This window comes from Falco rusticolus, chromosome 5, assembly GCF_015220075.1.
Source record: "Falco rusticolus isolate bFalRus1 chromosome 5, bFalRus1.pri, whole genome shotgun sequence".
NCBI classification, from domain to species: domain Eukaryota; kingdom Metazoa; phylum Chordata; class Aves; order Falconiformes; family Falconidae; genus Falco; species Falco rusticolus.
Window position 1 is genome coordinate 88,032,369 of NC_051191.1, and position 21,658 is coordinate 88,054,026.

Sequence of the window (21,658 nt, forward strand, 5' to 3'; positions counted from 1 at the left end):
TTTAAGTGGCCACTGGAGGGTACCTAGTCCACCATGGGCTCTAGGAATCTTCGTTCCAATAAAGTGATCCCGCAAGTGACGGCAGACACTCAATGAGCCGTGCCACTTCTGGCAGCTCAGACAAAGGAAAGCCCAGGCTGTCACCTGGGAAATAAATAAGAGGATAATCAACATAACGAGCACCTTGTGTGGCAGTCGGGGGCAACTTGGGAACATTGTCCAGTTTCTCCCAGAGGTATGTTGGTCGGGGGATTCCTTCTTCCGAGCTGCAGGTCAGTGTGATATCGCTGCCCACGTCCAGGGACCCCTGGATTCTGCAAAGTGGGGCAGAAGGAGGAACTGCGAGAGAAGAGGGGAAGGTGACAGCAGATCAGGAAATATGACCAAACAGTGGAGTGCAGGCTCTTTCTGGACACGCACTGCTGGGGAAAGCAAGGACACCGGCATGAGCTGACAAGGGGACAAGAGGGAAGCAGCAGACAAGAAACCATCAAGGTTTGGGGGGTGACAATTCACAAAGATTCCTGGCCCACCAGACCATCAAGGTTACAGACTACTGCTGACTTTCACAGGACCCAGTTCTCTTAGATCCCTCCCTGGAGAAAAAGAAGGTGAACATTTCTGTCTTTGAGACAGCAAGGGTGGTGAGAGCTAGCAGAGCTGCAGACAGAATTTGCTGTGGTTGCATTTTGCTTTTGTATCCCTATAATGGCACACACTGGCATATCTGACATCCTAGGGAGCATCCAAGACTAATTGCTTTCATGAAAAGGAAGCAAAAAACTAAACTGATTTTCTTCTCCTGTTGCTATGCACAAAACTCTTTATGGTCCTCCCAGCTCTTCAGGATGCCCTCGTTCTTTATTCATGCTTCTTTGCAACTCCACATCACAATGCTGCCACAGAAGCTTTATCTCCACTATATTTTAAAACTCCATTATATGCTACCTGCATGTGAAAGCTATGTGCCCTACGAACTCCCACAACACCCACAAGGCAGCCCATCCCTCACCACGCGATGTCCATGGGCTCCAATGCACACACTACATATTGCTTTGCTGTGATGCACTGTCATGCACAGAGGAGCCCCTAGTTCCTGTTCCTCCCCTCTCCCCCATAATACCAATAAACACACCCAAGACAGTAAGTCCAATGACTCCAATATTCCTGACGCCTCGGTCGGGAAGATTGTTGACCAGGCACTGGTATGTGCCAGTATCCGATAGCTGAGTGTTGTTGATGAAGATGGAGGCACTGGTGGTTGGCATTGTCACAGCAAACCCCACTCGCCCATAGAACTGGGGTGCACCACCAAAGATCTGACCCCCTTGGTAGAGAATAACCTGGAAAAGAAAGGAAGGCTCAAATAACGCTCTGCAGGAGCTGAGCAAGGAGGAAGAACAGCAAGCAAAACATGGGCTTCCAAAGCCGAAAGGATCAGTTCCTAAAGCATCACTAAATAACCAGACCTCAGTATACAGTTGTCCCAGGCAGACCCATCCCAGCAAAGGTGTTTAAAAGAGGAACACGCTTTGTAGCCTGTTTTATTTTAATAAAAATATCCACAAAGATAACAGACCAGATAGATACCCAAGTCTTCTGGCCCAGCTGGATTGGAAATACCACCCTGCTTCATATAATAGTTATTACCCATCTGGGCAGGATCAGTGTAAAAAAGCAGAGACTGTAAGGGCCAGTGAGAACTTTGCTGGAGAGCATCTGCCTGGTAGCCAGTATCAGTCTGAGTCTCAGCCAGTAAGATCCTGCTATGATTTGATGTTGCTTACTGAAGATCATTGAGATGCACTGCATGACAGGCAATGCAGCCCTTGGACCTGCACAACCTCCACCAGTCAGATGGCTTATATAGCCACCCGTACTTAGACCAAGTCCCTAAGGAGCAAGTAGTCTTCAGTGCAGGTTCTCACAACTGAAGACCAAACGTGATGGGGACACCAAATGTGATGGTATGTGGGCAAAAACCAGCCCAGCACATCTCTGGTTCCCACCACAACAGACTCTCATTTGCTGATGTTCGTAAGAACGGACTTGCATAAGCAACAGACAGTGAAAAAGTAAGGGAAATGAAAGGGGAGATGAGTCTATGACAGACCACGTGTTATGGCCCCGTTTACGTGGATTTCACAGGTTTATGTCTGCAGATGCTCCCAGGACCTCCAAATCCCATATCCAGTGCACCAAAACCTGGATTACACCTCTTGTGCTCTTTTGAACACACAAACCAGCAGAGGTCCAGGGCAGCAACACAGTATCACATACACCTGCCCCAACTGCACATCCAGCCAAGGTAGCCAAGGACACAATGTGCATCAGTTAACAAAGCATTGAAGAAATCAGATTCATGTAAGATCCAGAGGGATGTTCAGCGATGAAGGGACAATGAAGTTCTGGGACAACCAGAGACTCATTCTAAAGCGTCTACATCCAGATCAATGTGAAAAGGAGGAGGAAAAGGAAAGCCCCAAAGAAATAGATGCTCCAGTAAGAGAGGACTTACCTGTTGAGGCTGGTTGGCGTTAGAAAGAGGAATGACCATCCAGATGACATTAAGGTTAGTGAGAGCAGCGTTAGTGGTGAAGGTGCAGGGCAGTACTGCTGTCTGGCCTCGGGCAACCTGGATACTCCCTGAACTGACTGACACCTCCAGAGGACACACCAGACCTGGAAAGAGAAGGACACCCAGTTCAAGCATTTCAGGAGAAGGACACTCAGTTCAAGCACTGCAGGTGGCCCCATACACTTGCAGGTCATGACAGCAACATCCTGTTGTTACACAACTGTACCTTACCAATTACTTTAGGCTAAAAAAGAATTGTATTCCTCCCTCAACAGATCAGGCTGCTCTCATGCAGACTTTTTGCACGGGCAGATGCAGATTGGTGGCCCTTTTTGAGTGAGAGCACTCGAGTTGCAGAGCTTTTGAAAACAACAGGTTTTGGTTCGGTGTCAGGGAAAGAGCTTTAAGAGCAGCCAAGCTGTGTCTAAGGGATAATGAAATGTGTTTCCAAATCCATCAGTCTCAATGATACCCAGCTTCCCTGAAACAGAAAAGGAAACCGTATTCTGAAAGTCTTCACCAAGGGGTAAGAAGAGAGGAACACAGTTCCCCCTCCACTTCTATGACTCATAAAGTCCAGCATGAGCAGAAACATTTTAGTGCTACTTTTAATTTAAAGGATTACAAATCTAAATCTTTTCTAGTCCAGGTATTACTATCTAGCTGGTAAAAAATGAGTACTGGTAATGGAGGATCTCATAAAATCTCATTTATTTTCCAGCATCTTCACCACTCGCCTCTTTGCATTCCGCACAGGCTGGACAGGGCTCAAAGCCTGAGAAGCCCCAGCTTCCCAGTGCAGCAGCTCTGCAGTTTTTAGACTCAAGTCACACAGGGAAATAGGTCCATTCCTACTGCCAAAATCTTGTCAAATGAAACTAACTAAGGAGTCACCACCACCAATTTGAGTAGCACTAAAATTCTTTAGACCATTTTCCCCCACAAAATCAAAATGTGGACTACAAAAAATATCTATATGACAACTCACTATCTTCTTTGTTCAAAAGCATGTGGAAGGCTCCCGGAGGAGAAGGCAAGGCGTTTTCAAGCTCCAAGGCAGTATCAGAATGTTGCTAGCTCCCACATGTAATCTGTGGACCACCCCATTCTCTTGCTGACTCCAGGAAGGGCTGCCAGCAAAGTTTCTGTTTTCTGCCAAGAGACGCTGGTTTGCTAAAGGTGAAATGCTTCATGTGAGAACAGCTTTCTATCTGAACTATAAAAAAACTGAACAGGCTAATTTCTGAGAAAAAGGTGAGTGGTCTCCCACACGCTTGTCTGCTGGGATCCTTCCCAGTCTACCTAATGGAGAGATGGGGCACTGAGCCTGGAAGTGCTGAGCTTCAGGTACTACAGATACAAAGTTTTTAGCACTTGAAGAGCCCGTGATGATGTCCTGTGTTTGGACTGACTGCTCTGGAGCTGCAACACCCCAGCACCTTGCAAATCCTCAGCAACCTCCCCCAGACTTCCATTCCCTCCTCCATATCTCCCACCTCCAAAGCCCCAGGGAGTTCAGGGAGGCTCAGAAGTGCTTCAGAACAGAGCCAGACAAATGCCATTTTAATCTCTCCAAGCGAAATTAATTAGTTTCTTACTTTGCAGGAAAAAAATCCAAGTCTGACTTCCCTCACAGCTTGGAGCATATTTTAAAATATTGAACATTTTAGAAATTCCCAGGGAAAGAGTTCATCTCTGGTGGTAACATCTCAGAGAATTAGGTGCCTGGATGAGGAACAGCTGGTGAAAGCTCAATCCATCAATCTCCTATGCAAGGCTGTCAACAGCAAGTGGAAGTAAATAATTTGAAGAACCAGTAATGAGCATCACCTTTATTACAAGCCATCTGCCTTCCAGTTGCATCTGTGGTCAACAGACTGGGAATGCTTTTGGACTCCTCACTTCCTTACGGCTGGCCAGGCCGTGGCAAGAGCCCCAAACCCAGAAGTGATCTGCGTCAACTTTGGAGATGGCTCTTACTGAACACAACCCCGACAAGGGGTTGTCTCTTCTGCAGGTCTGAATTTGAAGGCTGCTTTGCCATGAGTACTCATCCCGTCTTGCATCGTCCATGTGCTAAACAGTGTGCAGGGAGTCCCAATAATTTGGACAATTATTGGATTAACTTCCCTCTCCAACAAAGTGCAGAAAGCTTTTCTGCCATGTTCAGCGTAATGAGATGCTTTCCATGAGAGGAAAACCAACTACCATCTGATCTGGAAGAGCTACGTGTGTTCTTCAGCCCCATCCCTTATCTCCACCAACTTTCCCCTCCAAGAAAAACCCACATATTCAAATTCTTCTCATTCAGAAGAAGTAATGTTTAAGTGTGAGTATTCAGTAATAGCAAATTTACTGGAAAAGTTAAGAGTTTACAGTTTGCACTGCCGGGTTAGTTACATCAATCACTCAGTCATCAAGATGATGTGATTTCATAACACCCTCTTGCTACTCCTAATATTTACTATTAGTTGATTATAAACATCCTGCAGAATAATTAGAACTCTAAAATAGAACATGCATACATTCTTCACTGTAAAAATAATTTTCAATACATTTGAAAATTTCCCAATCTACTTATGAACAATTTATCAAAGGAAATAAAACACATGATAATTCCTTTGCCAGTACCCCCCTCTCACCCTGCAGCACCCCACAGTCCCTGGAATCTCCTCCCCCTTTCAAGGCACCACAGCATCCCTTTTAATGGGAATGCCATGCAGTGGTGTCTGGTGGGTCTGGGGCGGGGTGGGGGGGAAGAGCTGGGGTCTCCATCTATTTCTCTTGCCAAGGGGAGTTGCTTTGAACCTGGCATGCAAGATGAGCACCTTCCCCACACCACGCTGTCCTGTCTCTGTCCAGTTAAAGCACCAGGCAAGCCAGCTCCTCAGATTTGCCTTTGCCTCATGTGTCCCAGGGCCTGTCAGCTGCTCTTTGGCCTGGGATGCGTACAAGGCAGGTGGCACTTAAAGACAAGGACTCATTTTGTGAAGTGGCACCTGCAGGGCTACAGCTGAGGAAAACACACACAACTGCTTCTGACAAGTAAGCTTAAACAAGGCGACAGGAGAGTCAGGAGACCAAATGCAGGCAAAGTCGCCTTCCACCAGCATAAACAGGGAGATAGGCTGGTATGTTAACACAGCACTGGGGGAGCATTACCACAACATGCCTCCTCTCCCAAGGAGACAGCTGAAAGAGCAAAGATCTAATCCTCTCCAGAAGCTACAGCGTCTTTCTTTGTCTCTCAGACTACTAGAAAATGTAACACACTTGCACATGTATGCAAGTATCTATGTGACTGCATCCTTCCATAGCAACACTTATAACCCAAAACACAGGTGGATGCACACAAAGACACATACACTTATAAATCTGTATACCCAGGAAGACAGTTAGTAAGAAAACTCAACCAAACGATACATGTTTAAACATTTCAAAATTAGGAGTTGCAAAAATGTGGCTTTGCATTAATGCAAAAGGAAGGAGACACCAGAGAGAGGGAGGAAGAGATTTCAAATTTAGCATATCTATTGGGATAAGGATTTTTCAATGCAGCCTAAGGAATGAGGACTTGAATTCCCTTGGGCAGATATAAATGCAAATATAGATATATGCACACACATACAGCCCAGCCTACTAAGTCAAATTACACATAAGAGGTCAGAAAAATCAAGCAAAAGATGTTGTAACGGGTCTTCTTTTGCAAAGGTACACAATCCAGATCTTTTCTAAGCATTCAAAGAAGTTTAATGACTTGTGAGAGACAACAAGAATCGATCGCCACCAATTCGTCTCTTAGAATTGGATTACAAGGGCCATTACACCCTCTCTTGTATGTGCAGTCTTCTCCTTACTTAGTAATTAAGCATCCCTGTAAGCAGCATGCCTGGAGGAAGAGCGGGGTACACCACTGTCAGCAGAAAGAGGAACGGGCCCTTCCTGTACGTAGGACACTTTGATCTTAGCTTGATTCAGCAAACAGCTTTCTCCTTTGATCCCCATGCAGCAAGCTCCCATCGCTAATTAGAACGGATGCTCCGTTTTTTTGTCCCCTGTCAGGGACCTAGCCAGCAGAACAACATTTTTGGCTACAGAGGCTCTTTTAGAGTTTCCTCGTACTTTCAGGACCAAGTAATTATTCTGGCAACAGATCACGGTGATTTCACTTTTGACGGCTCACTGCTGCTTTTCCAAGTAGCACACCCAGCTCCCCCCTGCTGGCTCCATGAGAGTCCACGTAGACAGCTCATACAGCACCGGTCCCACAACCAGCATTTTCATCCCTGCTGGGTGTAAGGAGGAGGCAGATGCTGCCACATGTTTGCTAGGTGCCTTACAAAGCTTGCAAGACTGGGAGGCTTCAGAACATACCAGATGCAGCAAAGCTGAAAGACATGGGCACATCTTAACACTTTGACTCATACAAAGTTGACTGAAAATGCTCCCAGCTCCTGCTCATCACCACACCTCTCTGCCAGAGATCACCAAATTACCTTGGCTGACAGCCCCACGAGTGAAATGAGGACATCCACCACCATCACTTCACATCAACAGGCCAGATGATAACATGAACAGCTGATGCACAGTCACCAGTCCATACGACCATGATGACAGATGGTCACAGACCACAGGGGCCTCAGAGGCTGTGCTTTCAGGAAGCACTGTGGTCACGCTGTTGACGTTGTACTAAGGACATGTCCTCCTCTACTGCTGGATCATCCCCAGCACCTGGTTGTCAAAGGCACCCATGCTCAGCCAGATATCCGGGTATCCCTGGCTGGGTGGCAGTACAGCGCCCAGGGAGGGTCTTCCCCCACGGTATGTAGCTTAGGAGCACTGCTCTCCCAGGACCACAGGAAAATAGATGTTTCTTTACAGGGTCATTCCTACCATGGAAGTCAAGCTCCTGCCCTGCCTTGCCTTCTGGAGGACACTCTCTACTTTGCAAGTACCCCCAAGAACTGTTGGCAAGTCAGAAGTACTTGGCACCTGCTAGCAGGAACCTTCTGATACCAGCACAGGAGGCTGAGCTAGCATGACTTTGCGTACACAGATGCCAGGGTACAGGTTCACTCTGCAGTGCTGGCAAGCCAGGGAAGCAAATGGCCAAGGGAGAAAGGAGGGAGGGAGGTGTGAAAAGCATGAAAAGACACTCAGCTGCGTGCATTCTGCATCTCCAGACCTCAAGGGAAAATATGCAGAAATATGTGTGGCTAGGGGAAAAAAGGAGAACAAAGCTTCAAGCTGTATCAGCTTGCATCCAAAACCTAGGGAACGGCTCCCCCCGTCTCGGCGCAATTAGCAATCCTGTTGCCACGTGCTGGGGAAGATGCCTTTGGCAGTATGACATTTTGGGTCCCTCGTTAGAGAGGCAAAGATGAGGTAATTCAAAAGTTTTAAGAACAGGGTAGGAACACAATGTTCGATCTGACAACTGCAGGCAATGGAGGGAGAAACTGCAGAGCAGTATTTTTCCTGAGGTGAAAGGAAAACACAAGTCTCTGAGCTTTTGGCCTGCCTCACATCTCTGAGTCTGGGACCAAAGCTGCCTTCTGTGCTAAAGAAATGTCTCCCACTCCAAATGAGCTGAGGTACATTGCCAACTCAACACACCGAGCAGCATCAAAACCTACAGCCCGGGAAGAAGCGACTCACAGCTGGAGGAGGCAGCAACAGATGCAGGGAGTACTTCTGCCACAGGACCTGCTAGTGAAGCCATCATTCAAAAGCCCCTGAAGGAGCGTGACTTGCAGTTGCAAGCACTGATAATGTTGAAGTTACCCAGCATGATATGACATCCAAACAGGCTGCTCAACAAGCTGCCTGAATACTGGTCTTGCCCATTCTCCCCAGGGACTGAGTATCCTCCTGTCATTCTACATGTGCTACTCTTGCTAGTTCAGACTCTATCCAACCAGAAGCAGGATTTACCCAGCTTACTATCTGGAGGAAGCTTGCAGTGGACTCCACCCTGCTCGTGGAACCAGCACCACCAAGCTCTCCAATGGAGCACAGATCTGACTTAATGCCCAGCTAGGCTGAATTATTTCCAGTTCACTAAGGAAATTCTTCCATGGAAAAACTTCCAGCCTCCAAAGTCACTCTGCAGGGCAGGCTTCTGGGATAGCTGCAACGCTGTCATAATAGACTGTACCCTGGAGGCAATGTGCCCTAGCACAAACTTTCCTGAGGAGGATGCTTGGTAGAGACCTCCTTGGAACAATTATACTGGGAGCTGGGATCAGTGGTGAGATGAGGGGAGGGCTCAAGCACACCATAGCCCTTTTGCAAGCTCATAGCAAGGAGAAGGCAAACGCTGGTCCAGGGGCATCCATAGGGTGACTGCCTCCGTGCCCCGGTTTGTGGGCACATGTTATACAGGTGCTACAGGAGCCTTCCCAGAGAGCCTGTGGGGCATACTGAGGACACCCAAAAATTGTTACGCTTCTGTCAGAACAGAGAGACAGAGACTTTCTAGCATAGCTCCTCCTCAAGACACAGTAACGCTGCCTAAGCCGCTCCCAACTGAAGTTTGTCTAATTTAGTCTTTAAAGCCCCAGACAACGTCTGGACTGTGCAGCACAGCTTAGCAGCCCGGCCTAATGCTCAGCAGCCCCTGCTTCCCCCTCGTTCCCAGAGCTCTCACCAGTGGTGCCTCTGGGCTCTCTGCAACCCAGCCATGCAAGTCACACTTGCCAACCCTGTCCCTTCCTCTCGCCCTGTCCAGCTCTTTCTGCCCTATCCCCATCACAATGACGGGCAAGTACATAGCTCAGAGCTAAAAAGAGAAGTTGCAACTGGACAGAGTTTGGACATTTTGTTCTCTGAGACAGCTGCATCAAACTTTGAATATCTCAGACACCAGACTGAGAATTTATTGGGAGTAAGCACATTCCCTTTATTTGAACAGGGACAACATGGCAAAATAAGGCTCATGCTGGCTCTTTCTGGCTCACAGATCCAGGAATGAGATAGTAACCTGACAGTGTACAAGGCAAAAAAATTCCCAACTCTTTCCTTCTTATCTTTGCTGGCTCTGCAGGACAGACTGGAACAAACAGCAGGAAAACTATCACATCTAGCATGGTTTTAGAGCAAGATCTCCGTAATGCAGGTGTTAAACCTACACTGACCCTAACTTTTCCTCTGAGGTGTATACAGTGCTACTCCCTGTTAAATGCATGTTGAAAGCCAAGTTAACTTCTAAGCATGCTTACCCCTGAAGAAATCATCAGGTGCAACTGGTGGTATCTAGTCATCCCTCCAGCACGGCGCTTCCCAATTAAATAGATCCATTTCACCACAGTATAAGCAATCTCAGGATTGCTGCCCACCCTATAAGGTATGCGGGCTAGCAGACACTAATCCAGGGAGAAAACACAATATCAGGGTCTTGAACTTGAGCTCTGTAGCGTTTCTTGCCAGAGCTGCATCAGCTGATCAGGGACATTGTCTACCTGTAAATTTGTGCTTGATAACACCAACCCTCCTCCCTTACCATTTATAACCTCATCTGGACTAGACAGAAAGCTGACAGTGAAACTTCTCGCCATCCCACTCTGCTCTGGCTTCAGCTCTTGGTCTGGTGAGTAGTGGTCACTACTACCCCTGCCATCCTCCCTTTTAGCAATAGGTCTTTCTCTGCGGGCCGACTGGGAGAAGGATTTCAAACAACCCTCTGATTGTGATGACATGGAGCATATCTCCCTGCCCCTGACCTCCTCAGCCTGCAGCTGTATGCGGAGGAGAAGTGGACCTTAAAACCAAAAAAAGGCAGGAAAGCTTTCAGCTATACGTACTTCAAGAGTGGTGTCAGTTGCTTCCCATGTCCTTGTCAGAGGAGCTGAACTAGCTCTTGCAGGGGTAGAAAAGGGGGTTCTCCTAACACGCTGAGGAATGTGATTCCTTCCCCGCTTCTGGCACAGACTCCCTGGGTGTCTGACTTGCTGAGTAAATCAGTCAGTTCCAGTTCCAGGCATCCTCAGAGGGTCCCTATTAGTGCGAGATCCTCATTTGCTCAGGTTTAGACCTCCAGGGTTTGATTTGCTGAACTGCGGAGCGTTCAAACCTGCTAAAGAAATGAAGAGGGGCTGTGCCCTCCATGTAGCAGGGTTCACATGTTAAGCTCCCTTGTGTCACCTTAGTGGTGCTCTTCCAACAGCTCTTAATGCTTGAGCTTAATTAATCCGCCTTGAAATGCAAGAGATTTTTGAACTGTGAGAAGAGCACAGTGTTAGAGCAGCTTGGGTTAGTACAAAGTGGGAACAAGAACCCAAATCTGGTTTACAGATGCCCTGGTGATAGCAGGGTCGGGGGCACAATGACCCAAACGGTCTGTTCCAGTTCTGGACTCCCATTGTGCTCCCAGTACTTGTTTCTATTCTGTGTCTCTATCCTGCCTGGCTGGAGCTGCCAGGAGAGCCGCCGCCTTCGCAGCTCCTGCTGGCTAGGACGGCTACTTTGCATCTCTGCTGCCTCAGATGCAGTATGCGTGTGAGTTACGAGACAAAAAAACAACTGCATTGTACTATAGCAAGATTACAAAAATAGGAAAGGCCATTGATAGGAACAAAAATAGCATCTACAATGACATTAGCTAGGGTAAAACTAATCAATCGCTGTTCTCTGGGGCATGCGTTAATCCCCTCACCATGGTATAGTGTTGCACAATTAGGTACATTATGGGAAGTTTAATGCTTCCCTCCGATGCATGCAGCACTGGCTGGAAACAGCGACTGCTGCGACCCGAGCTGGCAGTCCTTGAATTCACAGCATTCACAGAGGACTCAAGGAGCAGCTGCACTACTGAGATGGAGGAATTTTTTGCTTTAGCAGATGAGCAAGACCAGAGGGGACCCAGAGGGGATCAGGAACTCATGCAAGTGCTCACTCATTTCTCCCCTGAGCTGGAAGAGGGGAGGGTTGGGTAAGCCTCATTCAGCCCACTCTTTGGGACTATGTGGTGTGAACTTTGCCCATTCCTGGCTGTGCCCAGCATCAGAGTCATCAATGACTCATCCCCCCAGGACTCAAGTGGGAAAATCAGGAGCATTCCATCTGTCCACAGAAGATGGCTGAAGGCCACAATCAGGCAGCATACTCAAGGTATAAACAGGGTGGTGTGTCCTTGCTAGAGAGTGCCAGTCATTTCTTTTCCTCCTAAGATCCTCCAGAGATGCCTGAAGCACCATTTTCCAAATCACAGGCAGAGGTGCACGCAAGGAGGAAAGTTAAAAGTTTAGCTGGGGACAGAAAGTTATCTACCTGTTCTTTGTCTTCTACAAAGCTGAGACTGAAAAACAGAGTCCCTCCTCCTTCACCCCTAGTCCTGTGGTAGATCAGCTCTGTGGAATCATGCTGCAGTGACTTAAGATGTTGTCACCCTCTGCCGTTTGCCTTGTCACTCATCACAAGGTTATTGTCCCAAACCCAGCAAAAACAGAAAGGAAGCTGTGCCTCCACCTCACAGCCAGGCATTAATTAGCATAACCTGCTGAAGAAGGTGTCAGGACAAGTTAACTTGCTTTGCTGTGAGAGGAGAAAGCTGCATTGCAGGTGTGCTGTCCTGTTCTGCTCACTGCTACAGTGGAGGCATCATCCAACAGTACTGAATGTCAGGGGGTGGGGGGGTGGGGGGGGTGGGAGTATGTGGAACATTTCAAACGAGCAGGGTCAGTTACTTTAGCTGAAGTGACTTGGGAATGAAAGCTTATCAGATGTTCATGCAGGCACATTTAAGGTGGGAAGCTCAGCTTGAGTTTGCAAAGAGCCTGCAACACCAGCTAATAGCTGCAGACTTGCCACTCATCTAGCTCAGATGCCAACATAAACCTCCCACATCCCTCCTCTGAATTATTTCACTGCTTATCACAGCACATCAGAAAGGAAAAAGTACCATTTACAGCAAACATGCATCTACGTTTCCTGAAAGAGAGAAAAGGCACAGAGTTGACTGAGGGCAGTGAAGGCATACATTGGCTTCATTTTCCTGAAGCAGGTTGTAAAACCTCACAGGAGCCAAGTCTTAATATTTGGGAAGCACCACCATGGCCAGTCACACTCTCTGAAAGCATCTTCGAGCATCCCCATGGATATCCGTAACTGCACCTGAGGCGAGCTGCTTCCACCGCATGCAAAGTACAGGATGAGGCTGCATGGGATGAGATGAGACCTGCATGTAACTTGCTTACCCCAGAGCAGGAGTCCAATTAGAGCTCTTCCCAGAATCTAAAAGCAAAAATAAGCTCAAGTCCCCGTCCCCGCCCCCGGCAGCCCGCCCCATCCATCCCATTTCTTTGCTAATATTCTCCCAGCACAGCCCAGTCAGCAGATATGTGTCACACTGTGGATGAGTGCCAAGTGCTGGCAACAGCATGTGACATTGCTGACACCGCAAAGCTGCCCCCTTTGGGAGAAGGTATCCACCCATGCCTCTGCAAAAGAAATGTAACTGCTCCCAAGACTGGGCAACAGAGAGTCAGGCTGAGGAAGCTGGAATTAAAACAGGCTGGCAAAGATATACTAAGACACACACTCCTATTTTCTGTTTGCTGAGCCATAAAAAATACATTAACAGCCCAGCAGCTTTGTAAATGATTTATACTCAAAAGAATAATTTTTTTCCTTCTCTCCTGGTTAAAAAAAAAAATAATAAAATGTGCAACATAGTGATAAACTGCTTAATAAGGGAAAACAACTCAAAATTTAAATATGTTCAATGGTATATTGAGTGGGAAGGACAAAGCCCATAAGGAACATGGGTGGGCAGGCTGGAATACACAGCTTGTGTGCGGTGGGAGAGGCAGGAGCACTGGGGCGCAGCTGCATGGGGAAAGAGGTGGGGATGATGGAAGGACAACCGGCCTGTCAGCAACTTTTAACACTTTTAAAACAGAATGCACGGAGAGAGATGCGTTCTGGATGTCCCTCCACCCCCTGCCCCCATTACAGGAAAATGCCATTAAAACACAGACCGCAAACTTGTACCTGAGTGGCTTTCTCACCTACCCTGACACAACTGTCTTTAGGGCTAACTCCGGTGCAAATAGTCCCAACGTACAGTCCAACTACATTTCAACTACTTTTACCCAAAGCACCAAGAGTTATGTCCATCTTCCCCAAAAAGAGGAAGAGCAGAGGCTGATGGACAGAAAAGGGACAGTGCTTGCCCTATTATGCACAGGCTGGGTGAAGATGCAAGGACACGCTGCTGCGTGGCTCCCTCCCTGCAGACATCACCGACATCTTCTGGGAGCCCTCCAGAAACCTTGGGTGGCCACCTGAAACCCAGGCCTTGCTGCTGCTGCTTCTTCCAGGAAAGACGAGGCAGCAAGACAGCAGGAACATTGCCCACCCGCCCAGATGTTGATGGGCTCCACCACAAACAGGAGTACGCCCGTGCCTGCCGGGGTGCACGTATGGCACACAGCCACCGGGCCACAGCAGGGCTAGGGTCAGCAACAAGGACTCCAAGGAGCTGAGACCTCCTATGTGAGAAAGCTTCCCTGCAAGGTGGGGAGCGAAGGCATAGATCAGGCTGCAGAAGGGCTGGAGGCAGCACGAGGAAGGAGAGGGTGGGCGAGAGTAACGTGGGGCTGCGTTTGCAGCCTGGGAGCTGAGATTTGGGTTAAGGAAGTGCAGAGGACCGTGAAGAGTGGAGCCTGGGGGTAGGAAATAACTCCCCAAGAAATGGCCCCACGTCTCCAAGCCAAATGCAGAGGAGCTCCCCCAGTGCTTCTGGGGTACCTACCTTACCTGCCTTCCCCCATTACCAGGATATTCCAGCACCATCATCACCCCATGGTTGGTTATGATGGCCTGTGGGGTGTTACGATGGGCTGCTCCCTCAACAAAGGGGTGTCTAAGATAAAACAAAATAAAATTAAGTAATTTAAAATAAAAGCAACCCTGAGGAGACAGAAACTAGCCATTTCTGAGAAGAAAAGTTTTAATTTCTAGACTGATGCCATTCTCCTTGAAGTCAGGAAGGGCTGACACCAGGAAGAGTATCAGATTCTTAAAGGATCTGCTCCAGCAACCCACAACTTTTGGCTGAGGCAACGTCAACAAGTTGGCTATCTGCTTTCCACCCCAGTTTGTCCTGTGTATGAAATGCTCTCATCCTATGGAGTACACAAGCTTTGCAAGGAAAAGGTTAGTTGGCAGATGTTCTTTGGTGTTCACCGTACCTTTGAGCTCCCCTAAAACTTCTCCTGCTCCGTGACTCAGCTGTGAGCCCTACTTCACCCACATTGCCGCCTGCGTGGCCAGGGGAGCACCCACATGGAGCTGGGGTCCCTCAGCCAGACACTGATGCCCAGGTTGGTTTGATATGTCCTACCAATTCCACTAAAGGCAGTTAAATCACTGGAAATACACCCAATGTTTAAAAATAAAGCACGTGTCCAAGTACCTTGCCAAATTATGGCTTAAAGGTCAAATCACATTTGCACCCATTTTGGTAGCCACTTTCTTGTGGCCCTGTGGTACAAGAGAGAGCCTTTAAGAGAGAACATGCACAATCACAGCGAAACTTCCTCGTCTTGCACATGATGTTCAAAACAAGCCTGATAAAAGCAGTCAAAGTCTCCGAAAGCAGTCAGATCAAAACTAGCTTTCATGGGGATGTTCAAAGATGTTAGACTTCTGTATCTTGAACTGTGTTAATCCCAAACTACTTTGGATGTAAAATTATTAAACTTATTAAAAACAAACAAACAGAAAAGAAACAAAAAAGGCAGGCTCTTTTTCATTTAAACTGAAGAGAAAGGAAAACTCATATTTGTCTTCTTGATCTGGCAAATGTCAGGTCAGTAATTGAATGTTTCTGATTATGAGTTGAGCTGCCTGGAAGAGGTTGTAAAAGGACAATTTTCCACTGGGAGAAAAAGAGTTTTCATTAAAATCAAAATAGGTTGTAAGAATATCAACTTTGATGACATTTTCAGTGAGTGAAGACAAAATAAATTGCTTCGACTTTCCCATTTAATTATGGTAATATTGGCACATTTCAGTTCAATGAGGTAAAAACACTTTATTTCAATCCATTTAAACTTTGGTCATATATTTAGATATTACATAAATTCTGACTTTGCATAATTCTATTCAGTAACAGCGCAGTGTTATACACACACTTAATACACCACGGCCTTTCAACATCAACAGTATGTTTTCCCAAGGGAAATTTCTCCTGATTTTTGCTCCATCCACTAAAAAATCTGGACTCTCACTGTGATGTGAGACAGAACAGAGAGGACACATTGGGACTCCCTGGAATAGATGACTGCTTCGTTACCAGCTTTAGCTACAAACCACCCCAGCCCAGTCTTCTCATGGGAACACCCGGAATTCAGGAGATGCAGGGTATTTCCAGGTGAAGTTCGGTCCTGATGTTGCTCAGGCAGCCAGTGTCAGGCACAGCCTTCCACACCAGCCACAGGAACACATCGCTCTAAGTGCTTTGCAGTCCTTTCCCTGAAGGAGACTCACTCCCTGCTCCCCATCCCAAAGGAATGCTGCCTTCCCCACCTCCCTGCCCCGAAACCCAAAGCTTTGGTGCGAGTGTTGCTGGCTATAAATCGATTCCCCATTCTCTACCTATTTGGGCTAATCATTCCCAACGTTCCATGGTGGAAGCAGGACCAAGAAATAAAATGTGCCCAGGCAGATTAATGCAAAAGTGCCACACTGCGTGCCCTTTTGAGATGTGGGTATGTGCCAGCACAGGGCACAAAGGGGAACAGGTCCTAATGCTGGGAGGTCCTCCCTGCTCACAGAGCAGCCAGGGCTGAGGCATCTGCAGCTCTAAGCATCCCAGCTAAGATCATCAAACCTGGTTTTTTTACAAATGCTGAGCATCCTCACCTCCAGCAGGCGCCAGCCAGCCCTCGGGTACTCTTAACTGGGTATCCAGCATCATGCTGAAAAACTCAGGTGCAGAAAGCTCTACCGGTAGCTCTAAAACATGCTAGCACGAGAGTCTCCATTTTGCAGTGAGGAAAACCAAGATGGAGAGAGGGTATAACTCACCTAAGCACCATGCAGCAGGTCAACGGCGAGTCAAGAACAGGACTTTGGCACCTGATTCATGGGCCTTGCTCTGCCTATTAATCACACTCTCCATCACTGTGCCGAGTATGAGTATTGATTTCAAATTAACACACACATTTCTTATCAAGGAGAAAAAAAAATAACCAAGAAGGTTCACTGTGTTCAGCTCTGTTGGAGGCCAACATGATGGCAAGAGCAAATGCTTTCTGCAAGACACCCTGCCCCAAGGCACTCCAGGCTGGGAGGGACGCAGCACCACCCTCAAGGGAGTGTCAGATGCTCACAAAACGCTCCAAACCACTTAAGGAGCTTTTAAAAAAAAACATGGAGGTCATCATAACATGCTTGAAATGCAGCAAAGAGGCTTTGTGAATGCAGATGCTGCTGTTACTGTACATGGACAACGTGTGTCCCTCCTTACCATCATCTTTTGTGATGCCGAGTCCTGAGAGTCAACCCTGGGTGACCAAGCCTCACAGTGCTGTCCAGTTTCATACTTGCCCTCTCTTCTTCCCTCCCCCTGATGCCCTAAATTCCCTTTTACAAGAGCTGCTAACTTTCACAAGCATAAAGCTGCTACAGGCTTCCCTTGTCTTTTATAGTTAGAGTCTCAGGAAAATGCGATGCAAATTTTCTCCCTGTAACAGATGCAAGAAGCTGCTTCTGCCCAAGCAGCGAAGTACGCAGCCACTCTGAACTAAGCCAGACTTTGTGTCTGCACAACTGGCTCAGCTTTTCACACAAATGTTGTTGCTCCTGCCAAGTCGAAGAGCACACAGAGCAGCATTAATATGAAAGAGCCCAATCGGACACTGGTTTAACAACAAGTTGTAAACTCCCCAAGCACAGCCTGTATGCTGGGTTTTCCCTTTCTTTTGTTTGGTTTGGGTTTTGTTTTTTTTTTTTCCACTTTTATGTACCCAGGGAGGAGCGGGGAAGTAAAATAGAACAAAACCATAAGAAGCCACTGAAGGAAGTCTTAGCCTTTCAGGGGTAAATTTCCATTTTGAAATTCAAAACACACATGTTAATCTTTAATATTAAACCCTGGATTAAAAATTCATTCAAAAATCTCACAGTTTGGAACACTTACAAGTCCATTGCATTATTAAAGGCTCAGAGCTGTGCTACTCTGCATAAGGAAGTCTCTCCAAACTCTTTCCTTTACCTTGAAGCCAAGAGCAGGTACTCACTGCTCTCCCCAGTTATTCTTAAAGCTCAGAGAAGCCGTGCTGTGCTCCCAAGAGCTGGGAAAGGCTCACACCAGGGTTCCCCAGGTTCTGCTTCAGAGGTTTCAGACCACTCTGTGGTCCTGGGGAGCAAATCCAGAGCTGGTGGGAACAAGCGGGACACTTCCAAACAGCAGTGCCCTGTTCAGCAGGGGTTAGCAGTGGTGCCAGGACACAGCTTGGCTCAACCTGCCCGCTTGTGCCTTTTTGAAACCTATCCTATCCACAGGCATCCAAACCATCACCGGCCTCAGCCTTCACCCAAGTGTCCTGGCAATACTGGGGAGGATTTGCACCAAATTCGACAGGTCAGCCCCAGCGCTGAGCTTGCTGGTGCACACAAATAACCCCCCTTTTAACAAAGTGGGATGCACATCCCCAAGGACCGAACAGTCTGTGCCCGTTGTGGTCCAGGCTGCCACAGTGAGCTGTGGCAGACCTTTTTCAAAGGACTCACCAAAATACTTTGCATCTTGGAAGGAAGAATTGTTCCCAAAATGCCCTGTGCCACCTTGCCACAAAAGTTCTCAATTAGAAACACAGAGCCTGAGGCTGCGCCCTCAGTTTTCCTTACTTTTTTGTACTCTCTTTTTGTTTGCCTGGGGATGGGGGACCAAGGGATTGGGCAGCACATGCAGAGCTGTTGCATTTTTTACAAATAGTTTTGGAGCCATTTGGTCTCTTACCAGCTGCAGTCTTACAATGCTGCAGCAGGCTGAGCAGGACGTTTCCATCTCTAGGGTTTGTGGTACCACATTGTTTACTGTAAGGGGTAAAACTTCCTTTTTTAGCATCAATGTTATTAACAGCCATCTCAGCGCAGTTGCTCTAGCGGTTACCACCACAAAGCAGCTTCTCTCCAACCCCCTTTCCTGCACTCGCAGGCTGGTTCCCTTCCAAGTCCTCCACCTGAGACCATCCCCAGCAGGCTGCCCTCACCTGCAGCCAGCTGGGTCCACGCCAGAAGAACCACCGCGGCAGCCGAGGTGAGCGCTGCCCTCGCACCTCCTGGGTGAGGAAGGTGCACGGGCAATGAGCACAACTCTTGGAGGGGGTGCTCTGCTCGGGGAGGTGCTGGTGCCTCTCTGACCCCCCCAGATGCCATCGGAGGAGAGGGCCTCTCCACCTGCAGACAACACTGTTACCTGCCGTGCAAAAGGTCCAGAGTGAGACCGAACACACTGCGCTGCACCATGCAATAGGCAACCCCAATGTCCCCAGACTCCAGGTGAAAACGATGCAATCTGTCCCTAGCTTTAAACAGTACTTATCATCAGGGAGGAAAAAAAGAGAAGAAAAACCACAGAGAATAAACTAAACACGTACAAAATACACTTATCGCTCCCTTGTTTATCGTAACTTTTCCTGCCATATTTGCTAATGGCAATAATAATAGCCACTGTAGTAGAATCACACTTTGGCTTCTTTCCCAGGTTTTCCTCTTGTTCATCAGGCAGTGAAGTTGTATCACCAAAACTTCACAGTGACCTGGTTTTGCAGGAGGGGCCCCACCAAGAAAGATTCTGACAGCTTCCCATGGAAGCTGAGAAAAGAGAGAGGAGTGGGGAGAGTTCTCATCTCGGGGACAGGGGAGTGATAGGATGGAGGGGAAAAAAAGATGGCAAATCTCTACCATATTTGCCAAGAGTGGAAAGTAAGGAAAGCAACAATTACGAATGAACACACAATCCAGCACACAAACAGCCCTGCTCAGGAACGCAGACGTGTTCCCTGAGTGAGATCTGAGCACCCCTGGGATGCATGGGAGGCAAGGAGCAATAAGCCCAGGTGACGTGCCCATTCTCATGCAGAGCTGGATGTAAACCCTCACTCTGCAGAGCCCAGCTTGATAGTTCATCTCCCAGATCATCTCTTCTTCCATAAATTCAGTCTTCTACTTTTAAGCTCATGTGCCCATCAAGTTAGATTACAATTAAGACTCTGCAAGTATGGCAAAATATATTCATGAACATCTGTTTGAATAATAAGCCTGAATTTGCTTCAATAGTATTCACCCGACCTGGTTTCCTTGCCTTCTGCAAGTGCTCACACCAGCTCTCCCCTGTTCGAAGATGATGGCAGGAGGGAGAGGCTGCTGCACACATTGATGTAAACGTGAAGATGGTTTCAGTTGGTGGAGGAGGGTTTTCCAGCCTCTGGTGCACAGCCCTTGCAGGGACTGGAGGCTACTTCTCGGACTCCGTAAAAACCAGCTAAAATAAAAAAGCTTAAAGTCAGAAGGCTAAAACTTACTGTACCAAGGTATGGTCTGTCACTGAAAAATCTGTATGTGGGTTTGAATCCTGGCCCCTGTGGTTTGAACTTGCTGGGAGAAGACAGGTAGTCACTTATGCCGAGGCCAAACGTGCTCCTCTGGCTGGTTGCTCCCAGGGGTGCAGGTAACCAGACGTCACGCTCCTCATCCCATGGCTCCCCCCCTAGACCTGCCAGCATAACCGCTGGTGTAACGGCTCTTCCGCATGGCTGTGGCAAAAAATATCCTTGTTAGTGGGTAAACCCAATTTTTTTTCTACCATAGGTTGTGCTGAGAGGATCAGGTTGAAGAGCAAGAATGCAGGCAGCCATGCTGGCAACCTGCTGGCATCTTCTGGCAGGGGAAGGGGAGCAAGGACAGTCTCTGACCTCTCCAGCCACCTCAGCGGCAGTTGGGGCAGGCCCTCTGACTGCAGCCTTGCTCCCCACCTCCATTTGCCTGGCTGTGAACTGGGGCAGTGTCCCCTCACCCCACCAGCACTTTGTGCTGCTTGGGCACATGGTATTTGAGGGCAGGTGGGTGAGCAAGCAGAGAGACTGATGGAAGGAGCGGCAACCATATCCTGAGCTCTCTATGCAGGTTTAGAGTAATAAATATTCAAAGCAATAGATTGCAAGGTAGATATGACCCTGGGAAAAAACATTTATTGAAAAGCAGAGAGGAATATATTCAATGGCATACACTTGATGGCTGGAGAGAGAGCATGGAGTTAAATCAGCATAGCTTCAACCCGCCCCCCCCAGAGACAGACGGACAGGCTGCCCACTGGATGCCTCTGCAAGAGCCCCTTACCTCCACAGATACTTCTTCTGTCTCTAAGCAGGGTGTGGAGTGGCTGAGGAACAATACAGCAGGACGAGAACAGTCTCTGAGCGGGAGGAACCAAGAGTTTGAGAAAGACCAGCACTACACCCCTGCAACAACAGAATCTCAGAAGGAATTGTCTTTTAAGGCTGCCACAGGGATGCTATTTATGTTCACAGTAAATACAGGCCACAGGGAAGGAATTAATGACAAGGTGGTATTGTGGGAGCTGGGCTGTACTGAGACTGGCACAAGGCTGCTGCCCATCCAGAGACGACTTTCATCAAAGGAACAGCTTTTTATAAATGCTTGCCCAGCCCTCATTATAGTAGGACCTACTGATATGTATTTCTACACTCAAGTCACAAAATGTTAAAGACTTTTCCACGCTCTAGGAAGTGATACAGCAGTGGAGGAAAGCAATTCTGCTGGGCTGGAAGACAGCATTGCTTCAGACAGCACATGCAGCAATAATCCATAACCACAGAGGGCAGATGAAGAAAATACAGATACCTTTGGAGAGTAGAAGTCTAACAAATGAAAACAAGCTTCCATTAGTTTTTTGGCATGAACATCCCTGGCTCAACATAATTAAATGGGTTTAGTTCTTAGTTTTTCTTTTAATTGATCGAGAGGAATGGTGATGCTGCCTCCACACCCCCATTACATCTAAAATGATGACTAGCAGCTCAGCACTTCCCTAGCAGAGAGAGAAGAGCC

General features: G+C 47.7%; 1 protein-coding gene across 2 annotated transcripts in view; it reads right to left on the reverse strand.

The window, feature by feature from the left end:
* IGSF11 (immunoglobulin superfamily member 11) overlaps nucleotides 1-21,658 on the reverse strand; it is a 109,132-nt gene that overhangs the window by 4,436 nt on the left and 83,038 nt on the right. For both annotated transcript variants that reach the window (XM_037390362.1, XM_037390364.1), the window contains 3 exons: nucleotides 2,519-2,682; nucleotides 1,136-1,343; nucleotides 184-339 (listed from right to left, as the gene is read on the reverse strand). In XM_037390362.1, the coding sequence (XP_037246259.1) occupies nucleotides 184-339; nucleotides 1,136-1,343; nucleotides 2,519-2,682 (528 nt within the window). The remainder of the gene's footprint in view (nucleotides 1-183; nucleotides 340-1,135; nucleotides 1,344-2,518; nucleotides 2,683-21,658) is intronic.